This window comes from Anomaloglossus baeobatrachus, chromosome 4 (assembly GCF_048569485.1).
Source record: "Anomaloglossus baeobatrachus isolate aAnoBae1 chromosome 4, aAnoBae1.hap1, whole genome shotgun sequence".
NCBI classification, from domain to species: Eukaryota; Metazoa; Chordata; class Amphibia; order Anura; family Aromobatidae; genus Anomaloglossus; species Anomaloglossus baeobatrachus.
Window position 1 is genome coordinate 337,311,733 of NC_134356.1, and position 12,476 is coordinate 337,324,208.

Consider the following 12,476-nt stretch of genomic DNA (forward strand, 5'->3'; position numbering starts at 1 on the left):
TCCGAAACCGGAAGTGACGTTACGATGTCGCTTCTGATAAATAGATCACTTTCGGCCAGGGTCCAATACCCATAGGACGTGCGGTTCACCCCTACATCACACAGGCACTTGGTAAGTGGCCCATTTTGACGATGGGGGACACACTTTCTGGGACATTACCTCTTAATGAACGATCCCCCCTTTTTCTCCCTCCATTTACGACCACACTAGCTACCTGGACTCCCACCACTGTACCTCTAGGACCCCTATCCAGACAAAATACCAGTGGAGTCTCAGGTATAGATCTATTCTCTATGATGGATGTCTGTTCTGTGTAACTTGGAGTGCCTTTTTCAACACTCTCTCTCTGTTTCCTTATACAGCCAGGCAGTCATTTAAGCTAACAATGTTTTCCATTAAATACTGACGAGTGTGACCGCACTGTGGTTTTCCACTCCTGGTCCCTATGCACTATTCCAGGTAGTCTACAATTCCTTTCCCATGTCTATATATTACTGGGGTATCATCCCATATCAGATGGTAATATGTTCCTTTTTTCCTTTGTCTTTGTATTTCATCTCTATCCTTTTTCTCCTCTCCTCTTCTATCTTTCTTTCCTCCTTCCTTTTTTCTTTCCCTCTTACCCCTTTTTCTCTCTCTCCCTTTTTTTTCTCTCTCTTTCTCGCTCTCTCCCTCTCTCTTTCCCTCTCTCTCTCCTCCCCCCTCTCTCCTCCCCTCTCTCTCTCTCTCTCGCTCTCTCTCTCTCTCGCTCTCTCTCTCTTGCTCTCTCGCTCTCTCGCTCTCTTGCTCTCTTGCTCGCTTGCTCTCTTGCTCTCTTGCTCTCTTTTTCTTTCTTTCCCTCTTGCTCTCTTTCTTTCCCCTTTTTTTCTCTTTTTTTCTCTCTCTTTCTCTTTTCCTTTTTTTTTCTCTCTCTTTCTCTCTCTTTCTCTCTCTTTCTCTCTCTTTCTCTCTCTTTTCTCTCTCTTTCTCTCTTTTTTCTCTCTCTTTTTTTTCTCTCTCTCTCTTTCTCTCTCTTTCTCTCTCTCTTTCTCTCTCTTTCTCTCTTTCTCTCTCTTTCTCTCTCTTTCTCTCCTCTTTCTCTCTCTTTCTCTCCCTCTTTCTCTCTCTCTTTTTTTCTCTCTCTCTTCTCCTTTTTTTTCCTCCTCTTTTCTCACATTTTTTAGTCATCAATAGAGATCACCATATCTAAACAGACCATTCTAGACGTCTGACCACGTCATAGACCAATCTACATACTATGGAACACTGAGGTAATCTATGATCCCTTGTCATCCATTGTGATAACTCTAACATAATGTACATATATTAGGATACATTTCATCTACCACAGGTGATGGCTCTTAGATAATCCAGACCCTTTGCGTACGATTGGGTATCATTATACCATTGATTCAACACAAGGTTTGAGACCCATATGCCTTGATAACAGGTAATAATTACACATTGAACCTTATATAGTTTTGATTTCCTTTTAATCTAATGACGTATTATCTTTCCCCAGCACTATCCGACATCGTCTACGCATAGTGTATCCTGACATTGATTACCCTGTATCCCATAATCCTTACTGCATTTCAGTATTGGTATGACCATATAATAAACTCTCCAGTAGTCTAGTAATTTACTTCTACATCATCTATTCAAGAAGATGACTATTCTCATTTTACCATAGGTCTAACGATAGTGTCCTATGCATGTTCATCCACTTCCAGTCCTTTCATCCTTGAGGTGAGCCTCTTTACCATGTGTGCCATATAGTATTCACGCTACACGAATGCGCACATGCCACGGTAGATACTTGGTAACATCCACCGCAGTTTGCCACAAATTTGCTCTAATAACCCCCCCCCCCCCCCTTTTTTCAGTCTTTTTCTATTTCATTCATGATTATTGACGTTCACATATTCACTTACTGTGCCATGATTCTGTGTTTTTGTCTCTTAAATATGTTCTCTTGTTATCCCAACATACCTATAGTGAAACTTTTATTTGTTCCATTATTCTATACTGATGGATGTTCCTGTATTTTTGTTTTGTTTTGTTTTATTGTATATATTGTCATCAGCCCGTCCGACCTGAAGAAGGCCAGATAGGCCGAAACGTTGAGATTGGCGGACTATTGTACAGCACTTTTTTGATACACGTTTTTCACCACAAAATAAAAAGAAAAGGATTTTGATATCAGCTACATGTCTCTGACTTTCTGTGTCTCCAAGGGTGATAGTGAGTGTGCCGGAGTTTCCATTACTTGACTTATTTTTCTCCAGAGCACCCACGAGAGGTGATGCGAGGTTTTCTTTGTAACTGTCTCTTTGTCTGTGTCTGTCTCTTTGTGTCTGTCTCTTACCCTGTCTATGTCTGTTTCTTACCCTGTCTGTGTCTGCCTCTTTCCCTGTCTGTGTCTGTCTCTTTCCCTGGCTGCATTGTGACACGCCAACATTCCATATAAGGGCGTGGCTGCGCATTCTTCTGTAGTTCTGGCTGCACTGTGGCTCCCAGCTCCATTTGCTTTAATGGAAGCAGATTTTTTGGTGAATAACTGTAAAGCGCAGGGTTAAAATATCCCCTCAAAACATACCCTATGACGCTCTCGGGGTCCAGAAGTGTGAGTCTGCAAAATTTTGTGGCTGTAGCTGCGACGGTGCGGATGCCAATCCCGGACATACACACATACACACATACACACATACACACATTCAGCTTTATATATTAGATATACAGTTAGGTCCAGAAATATTTGGACAGTGACACAATTTTCGCGAGTTGGGCTCTGCATGCCACCACATTGGATTTGAAATGAAACCTCTACAACAGAATTCAAGTGCAGATTGTAACGTTTAATTTGAAGGTTTGAACAAAAATATCTGATAGAAATTGTAGGAATTGTACACATTTCTTTACAAACACTCCACATTTTAGGAGGTCAAAAGTAATTGGACAAATAAACCAAACCCAAACAAAATATTTTTATTTTCAATATTTTGTTGCGAATCCTTTGGAGGCAATCACTGCCTTAAGTCTGGAACCCATGGACATCACCAAACGCTGGGTTTCCTCCTTCTTAATACTTTGCCAGGCCTTTACAGCCGCAGCCTTCAGGTCTTGCTTGTTTGTGGGTCTTTCCGTCTTAAGTCTGGATTTGAGCAAGTGAAATGCATGCTCAATTGGGTTAAGATCTGGTGATTGACTTGGCCATTGCAGAATGTTCCACTTTTTTGCACTCATGAACTCCTGGGTAGCTTTGGCTGTATGCTTGGGGTTATTGTCCATCTGTACTATGAAGCGCCGTCCGATCAACTTTGCGGCATTTGGCTGAATCTGGGCTGAAAGTATATCCCGGTACACTTCAGAATTCATCCGGCTACTCTTGTCTGCTGTTATGTCATCAATAAACACAAGTGACCCAGTGCCATTGAAAGCCATGCATGCCCATGCCATCACGTTGCCTCCACCATGTTTTACAGAGGATGTGGTGTGCCTTTGATCATGTGCCGTTCCCTTTCTTCTCCAAACTTTTTTCTTCCCATCATTCTGGTACAGGTTGATCTTTGTCTCATCTGTCCATAGGATACTTTTCCAGAACTGAGCTGGCTTCATGAGGTGTTTTTCAGCAAATTTAACTCTGGCCTGTCTATTTTTGGAATTGATGAATGGTTTGCATCTAGATGTGAACCCTTTGTATTTACTTTCATGGAGTCTTCTCTTTACTGTTGACTTAGAGACAGATACACCTACTTCACTGAGAGTGTTCTGGACTTCAGTTGATGTTGTGAACGGGTTCTTCTTCACCAAAAAAAAGTATGCGGCGATCATCCACCACTGTTGTCATCCGTGGACGCCCAGGCCTTTTTGAGTTCCCAAGCTCACCAGTCAATCCCTTTTTTCTCAGAATGTACCCGACTGTTGATTTTGCTACTCCAAGCATGTCTGCTATCTCTCTGATGGATTTTTTCTTTTTTTTCAGCCTCAGGATTTTCTGCTTCACCTCAATTGAGAGTTCCTTAGACCGCATGTTGTCTGGTCACAGCAACAGCTTCCAAATGCAAAACCACACACCTGTAATCAACCCCAGACCTTTTAACTACTTCATTGATTACAGGTTAATGAGGGAGACGCCTTCAGAGTTAATTGCAGCCCTTAGAGTCCCTTGTCCAATTTCTTTTGGTCCCTTTAAAAAGAGGAGGCTATGCATTACAGAGCTATGATTCCTAAACCCTTTCTCCGATTTGGATGTGAAAACTCTCATATTGCAGCTGGGAGTGTGCACTTTCAGCCCATATTATATATATAATTGTATTTCTGAACATGTTTTTGTAAACAGCTAAAATAACAAAACTTGTGTCACTGTCCAAATATTTCTGGACCTAACTATATATATATATAATATATACACGGTATTTATAATATAAATCTGCAACTGCTTTCACAGATAATGATCTGATCTGTTGGTAAAGTGTTTCAGAAGAAGTGAACCATTCATTGAAACAATCCAATTCTAACTAAGCGATTAACTGTACATCAATTGTTATGTACATATTAAAGAAATGAATGCACTTGTTTTTGAGTTTTCCACTTATATAACAAAAAACTATTAGCGTCTATGTCACAATTATGTTAGATGCTTCATATAGAGACATACTAATGCATATGAGACAGTCAACTTTTTCTTATTACCTTTCAAATAATTGTGAATCTGTTTTCTGATGTCAGTATAAAAGCCAGTGTGACTTCTCTTATTTTCCATATAGTCATTATTCTGGTTCCTGAAGAGCTCTCAAAACAGGCATTGACTATAACTATATTAAGAGTATCATTCACTTTCATTTTATACACGCAGATATACACAATGTCAGCATAAATGTGTAAAAATGTACATGCAATATAGATTTGATACATTTGCAGACAGAAGACAGTTCTCCATTCTGTGTCTTTTTTTGGTTAAGGAGTGCATCAATGAAGTTGGGAAATTTGGAATAGGGGTAGTTATAAAGGGGATTTACAGCCAGCGCCAAACAACACCTGCCAACAGATTATCACTTTTCAATACCACATGTATTTAAGCGCATTAGCCACATAGAATTTATGATGCAAGTTAGGTCTAAGGGGAAAACTTATCTTCTTGCGGAGACTGACAAACCAATCTGGCTGCCAGTGAGGAGTCTTATAGCTGCAATGCTTCTCTGGGAAATATTCAAATTGTCTCTTCTGGGAGGAAGGAGATGAACTCTAGTACCACCTGTTGGAAGTAGCAATCCTAAGAGTCAAAAGTGACCCTTTAATGAGGCTTTTCATATGACTTAGGATTTATGCCAGATCAGAACCTCAATTTGCAGACACGGTGTTTTGGGGTGATTTCCCCTCAGTCTCCTACCTCCCTGAAGAGACAATTTCAATATTTCCCAGAGTAGCATTTCTGCTATAAGGCTCCTCACTGGCAACCAGATTGTTTTGTCAGTCTCTGCAAGGAGAAAAGTTTTCCCCTTAGACCCCACTATAGCGTCTCATACAGCAAAATCAGATCTCAAACTTTGAACTGACAAGGGGCAATCACCCCAAACAAGTTACTATCACTTGGCAATGTTGACTTTGTTGTAAAGGAATAGTTGCATGTGAGTAGTTCTGCATTTTATGTGTGTATTTTCAATAGAAAACATCTGAAAACCAAATATCAAATACATTTGCTACAACATTAGATAATAAGGGATGTGCCAGCCAATGAACCAACTTAATTTATGTGGCCATGCCCATTAGTCTAATGTTAAAAAAGAATGAATTCAATTATTTTGACCACTCATTTGGTAAATCTCAACATCAAATGATGGTTTTAGCCTAGCAATGACACAGCATTATTATCTGGAAATAATTTAAGATTTTCTTACGTTATTTGGCTGTTCACAAATTATGTTTCTGTAAAAGATGTTTCTATGAAGAATGTATTTAAATTGATTATTTGATCATATATTGCCAGTTTAAAATAGCTTAAAGACCAACAGTGTAGCGCCAGCACCCCCATCCCTGCTCTCGCCTCTCCTAGCCGAGCAAGGATAACGCCACTGTTACCTCCCTGACTGCCAGCTTGTCCTTGCATGGCCACCCATGTGCTGCTTGGTCCTCTGCTTGATTGCATGGTTGCGTAGGGTGTCCTGGCCTCCAGCCCAGGGGGCACTTGTACATGCGTGCTTTCTTTGCTTTTAAAGGAAAGCACACGCATCTTGCGTAGGTGTCCCCAGCCTATCGCTGGGAGGCACCAGGTATTTAAGGCTCCCTTCCCTGATGGGAGAGGCCAGAGCAAGTTATTAGGATTTTATTTTACTGCCTGTATGTTGGTCTAACCTGTTGCTCTGGCTCGCCAGTACAACAGCTCCATTACTGCAAGTTACCAGTACTATGTCTGCTGTGGTCCCATCTTTGTTCCCAGACCCATTATGTCTGTATCTCTGTGTCCTGGTACCGCCCCTCACCCGTTCCTGTGTTTGGTCTGTATTCTGATGTCCAGCACCTGTCCCTGATGTTCTGAGTCTGATGTCCTGTACCTGCAAACCGATGTTCTGTGCCTGATGTCTTGTGCCTGATGACCTGGGTCCGATGTGTAGTCTCCTTCATGATGTCCTGTAACTGAATTGTGAACCTGATGTCGGTAGTCCTAACCTGTACCCTCATGACTGGAGTCCCTCCTGATGTCCTGTGCCAAATGACCTGCGCCTAATGACTTTTGACTATTCCTATGTTCCCATTCCTGTGTCTGCCCTGTATGCCTTGTCTGTGCTCATCCTGACCTGCTGTCAGCCAGCTCTGCTTAGCTGCCACAGTCTCAGACATTACCTTGGGAGTGGCACCTAGCGTCTCCCGGCAGCCAAGCCCATCCTCACCATCTGAGGCTCTGGAGTATACCCAGTAGGTGCTTAGGTAAGCTTCTCCCATGTCAGGTGAAGTCTGGGTCCTACCTGTGGTCCAGTGGATCCACTCCCGCTTGCTCCTCCCAGCGAACATAACAAACAGTGACTAAAATGTATATCTAAGTAAATATTGTCCATCAAGCAATAATTTCTTCAATGGTTGTTCAACCATTAACATTCTTTTTTCCTTCGGGATTGGCCACTTCTAGGATTGAAGTGCTGAGAGATGGTGGTGAAACCCTATATTGTATATTTTTCCATTAACTCTTACCTTCAGGAAGTGAAAATTAAAGAGGTTGTCCACTACCTTGACTTAGTAACTGGTTTTGCCATAACCCGATATACCTATCTATTCTGCAAGTTTGATGTTTTTTAATGCTTTTTTGCTTTGCATCCTGTGTCCTGGCACCAGCTCTATAATTACAGCCAACACTTCCTCTTCAGCATCCGCTGCTCTCTTCTTATCACATTTCCCATAGTTTTTTGTGCTGGGCTGCAAATTATTTGTATCATGTCAGATGGCAGCATCAGATTCATAATGTCTGAATGTTACAATTTAAACTCTATGCTTGTATATATACACAAGTCTTTCTGACCAATATTGTCATATTTCAAAAACATTCCAGACTTTAGTTCATTTATTTATCTGTTTCGTATTCCAGTGCGGGCGTTGGAAGAACTGGAACATATATTGTCCTGGATAGCATGCTGCAACAAATAAGACAAGAAGGCACTGTGAACATATTTGGGTTCTTAAAACACATTAGAACTCAAAGAAATTATTTAGTACAAACAGAGGTAACAATGATTCAATAATATCTGTGCCTGCTGATCTTTTCTTTCTTTAATTTTCATTTGTTCATTTGCTCGCTCTTTCTCACTTTCATTTTCTTTCTTTCATTTTGTTTCTTTGTTCTTTCTCGCTTTCTTCTTTCTTTTAGTTTCTTTCTTTCGCTCAGTTTCTTTCTCTCTTTAAGTTTTGTTCTCTTTCATTTTCTTTTTTTTCGCTTTCATTTTTATTGTGTTTTTTTATATCTAATATTTTTTCTGTTTTATTTTCTTTCTTTCTGTGTTTTCTTTCTTTTTCTTAGTTTTTTTCTTTGTGTCTTTTCTTTCTTTCTTTTTCCTTGTTTTATTTTCTTTCTTCCTCTTTCTTTGTTTTCTTTCAGTTTCTTTCTTTGTTTTTTATCTTTCTTTCTCTTTCTTTTTCTTTGTTTTATTTTCTATTTTTCTCTCACTTTCTTCTTTCTTTCATTGTTTCTTTCTTTCTTTACTCTAGCTGTCAGTAGTTAGCACCAAATTTTAACTGCACTCAGTTGAATCTTTCCTTTTCACTTTTATTAAACACATATTTAGATAAAATGTCTGATAAACTTTATTAGGATGAATGAACAACAGTTGTTTTAAATATGGTAGATCACACAAGCAACAAAAACAAAATCTAGTTGAATTCAAATTTATAAATACTGTAATTATGTCAATATTTAGTCAATTATTAAATTTTAAAATATATGGAAATCACTTATGATAATGACATGGGAAAATTAAAGTCTTACTATGATTCATCTATTATATATTTAAGTCACTATGAAACTTCTACTCCATCTATTATTCTGCGATGCAATAATTTCCATTCTACTCCATTTATTGAGAGAAGAAAAAAAAAAAAAATTAATTGCAGAATTTTTGCAGCTATTAAGTTTGTTAATCTGGAAGTGAAGGAATTCCAATAAGGAACATATACAGTAAGTCATATTGCAGAAGCTCAAACTAACGAGTAGGATAAAGGGTTCAAAATTCGCACTGCCACACTATTCAAACGATGTATGACATAGCATGATTTATTAGTCAACACGTTTCAAAGCTCTCAAGGCTTCTTCATCAGGACAAATCAACAGATGATTTGTCCTGATGAAGAAGCCTTGAGGGCTTTGAAATGAGTTGACTAATAAATCATGCAACATCATCATTTTGACTGTGTGGCAGCATGGATTTTTAACCCTTTCTCCTCATTAGTTTGATCTCTACATGGGTTTTGTGGTGACCTACAGGCGTTTTTAGTGGTTGTGACTCTCACAACCACAGGAGGTGAGCCTCTCCCATACTTTTAGTACTGTTTATAAGTGGATAAGACCCTATTTGCGCATTTGTTTCTTTCCAGCTACTGTTGATATTGCAGAAGCTATGATCTGATAACATTACTGACATATCACATTTAGTTTGTGGATATAGAATCACGTTACTCAGATTTTCTGTCCTCTGTGGCTCTTCACTTCCTTTGTAAAGTCATTGGGCATGTGAATAAATAGTGTTAGTCAAACAATGATCTTACATTTAATATTAACACTTTCAGGAACAGTACATCTTCATTCATGATGCTCTAGTGGAGGCCATTCTGAGCAGAGAAACAGAAGTAGCTGAGAGTCACATACATGCATATGTTAATGCTCTCCTAACAACAGCCCCATCTGGAAAAATGAGGCTTGAAATGCAGTTCAAGGTAAGTCATGTGCTATTTAATGAACTAGGTTTGCTTCAATAGTTTTTTCACATTCCTTTATTTTTTTGAATATTAGTCCTAAGGGTAAATTATAGATTCTCTAATATAATTTTGCAGCTTTAGCGCGACATTCACCTTGAGCTTTATAAAAAGGCTTAATCATAAATTCAGTATTGGACATTTTAGTACATTCAATAATACATTATTACTGACAGAGAATTCTGACAAAATGACACACTGTACATAATAAAAAGCTATTCTTCCAGAATGAATGGGAATCAGAAGCACATTCCTTCTTATTTAATAGCGGAATGTGCCTCCAAAGAAAAGCAATCTTTTTTTAAGGAGCCTTGTACATTCTAACCTCCTGAAATATACAATCTGGTGACCAATTTTAAGAGCACAAGACTGAATCCAATGGTTTAGTAAACAATATTCTTGATAAGAAATTAAAAAAATAAGAAAGCCTTAATTTTCAGGGAATCATGACTTGAAATTAACTAATAACTTTTAGTTTTTACATTTTAATGTGTCAATTATTTTGTCGAAAGATAAGTCATAGTTAGTAATTTTCCACCGAAATAAAACATTCTTTTTATATATATATATATATATATATATATATATATATATATATATATATATATAGATTATCATAAAATAACATTTTATTTAAAAAGTTTTCATCTTTTCTTGTTTTTTTTTTTTTTTTTTTATCAAGTTGCTAAGTCAACCCAATATCCTCCAATGTGACTACTCTACGGCTTTAAAGGCTCAAAACAGGGATAAAAACAGAACCTCCTCCATTATTCCAGGTTTGTGCTGTATGTGGCTGTTTTCCAATTTCAATTTATAGATGTTATACAAACAATGTCAAACATACAGGGGGCTGGGTTTTCACTCTTGCATAGGGGCAATTCACCTGATCTCTGTGGGCCAAGCTGAGCCTGATTGACGGTTTCTTAGGGGTAATGTTTCTCCTTGTGCAGTTCAAGTTAGCATATGGAGATGTATAGGTAATGCAGTGCTCCCCTGGGATTATTATTATTATTATTATTAATAATAATAATATGGTAGAAGGAGAAGGTTGCCTTAGGTGCCATGCTGTAAGGGGACAGTATCTAATTAGTTACAGGCCACATAAAGTTGCAATCTTGCAGAGTGTCATGGCAACTCCAGATTCTATCCACATTGCAGAGTCTGGCAGGCAACCTGATGATTCTTAGTTGCTCAGCCAGAGTCGGGCATTGACTGTTTTGTGCTCTTTGCTTATTGGTTTAGCAGGTGTTAATTCCTGCTGGCTGGTGAATGGCTGCTGGGGTCACAGTTTGATGACATCCTATCACAGCCAACTCCGTCATTTAAAAGATGGTGGAACTAAGCCTCACATGCTGAAGATAACTCTAGCTCTTAGCGTTATCGATCTTTTGCGCGTGGTGACCAAGTTGTTGGTAAACGGTTGAATGTTATTTGGTGTGCTGTAGAAATATCCTTGCTGTTTGTTTATTTTTTTCCTGTACTTTATTTCTCCCTGAGCACTTATTGTCTTTTCTCTTGTGTGTGCTTGCAGTGAGTTTGGCTTTGGTTTTCCCCTGTCTGTCGGTATTTGTGGGATTTTTTAGTTTAGTTTTTTTTTCCTGTCCCAGCCTTCCCTGGGGCATGGGGGAGAGAAGTTGTTATACCAGGGCTACTCAGGACTTAGGGACATGCTGGCAGTCCAGACTTGGCTACCATCACGCCTACCTCTGAAATAAGGGACAGTTTAGGGCCCCCAGTCTGAGGGACAGTGTAGGTGCCCTTATTCCTGGATATCGTGTCATAACCGTTACACAGAGGTGATGCTATTATGAATTTGTGGCAAAGCTGAAAAAAGGGCCTGCATTTCCCTACTTCGGTCAGAGTCGAGGTGTGGAGTGATTGGAGCACTTGTGAAGGTGAATGTATGTGAAGCAGCCCACACAGTATTGCACTGACAAAGAAGAGATGATCGCATAATTTAAAATTTGTATTCGGTAGCTTTTGTGAATCTTTCCCAAAAATTTGATTCGCAGGTGGTTGCTGCACTGCATTCCCTGCCTCAGCTTTATTACAGGTTACGATAGGCTGTGCTATACTATGTGATGTCATAAATGTAAGGCATTATTGGGAAGCCCACCCATCACAACCAAGGTCATGGCAGTCCTTTCTGGGTGATGTAATCTTCTGCAGTGTGTAAAATAGAGACTGCCATTCTTGGCAATTTGTGTAAATCGAATCGTAATTGGACATATTCAAATGGTCCAATAACGTTCTCAAAATTCGACCTGCAACTACCAGTTATCTCATCTCTATAACAAAGCAATGAAAGCAGGAGCTTCTGGATGAAGAAGCCAGTGAGAAAAATCAGTTAGTGTAGGCTAAGAAATTGTATTAGCTGTTGGGCTAAGAAACCAAAAGTTGATTACTTCAGTAAGTAAATAGATTTCATAATTAATACCGTATTAACATCTCTTGTGCATAAATGCAATCATGTGCGTAATCATAAACGGGGCTTTCCACTGTTAAAGCTTATGGCATGTTGTTTGGGAATGCCAGGTGGGTGGGTATCTGATGGCAAGAACCTCCTACTAATTTTCCATGCAAACATATGCCCCCAGTTATCCAAAATACAGGGAACTGCAACACAACCCTAATTCATTTAAATAGAGCCATTTTGAGGTATCTTCCACAGTTTGTGAGTGACAATATTTCCATTGAGAAAAAAGTACAGTGATAGGGGCTTCTCACTTTACATTGTCAAAATTGCCAGGGTGGACGGGGAGGGGGGGGGGACAGAAATTGCAACTCTACAATGTTCTTCTGCAATCATAATGTTAGGAAGTATTCAAGTAATATGCCATAATATTTTCTGATGGGGTGACATTTTCCAGCCAGAATTAGAGATACTGGATACGTTACACAATCCATGTAAGAAATACAATTGCATGAATAAATATAATGAAACCTCTCTCTAGACCCTAGATTATAATAAACCTGATATGTAAAAATAAGGAAAACCCTTGTACTCACTTCTCCAGTCCCTCCATTGCCACTTGCCCAGT

At 39.0% G+C, this 12,476-nt stretch overlaps 1 protein-coding gene across 7 annotated transcripts in view; it reads left to right on the forward strand.

Annotated features, from left to right (window-relative positions):
- PTPRZ1 (protein tyrosine phosphatase receptor type Z1) overlaps positions 1–12,476 on the forward strand; it is a 387,789-nt gene that overhangs the window by 351,488 nt on the left and 23,825 nt on the right. For all 7 annotated transcript variants that reach the window (XM_075345050.1, XM_075345051.1, XM_075345052.1 and 4 more), the window contains 3 exons: positions 7,559–7,694; positions 9,250–9,396; positions 10,118–10,211. In XM_075345050.1, the coding sequence (XP_075201165.1) occupies positions 7,559–7,694; positions 9,250–9,396; positions 10,118–10,211 (377 nt within the window). The remainder of the gene's footprint in view (positions 1–7,558; positions 7,695–9,249; positions 9,397–10,117; positions 10,212–12,476) is intronic.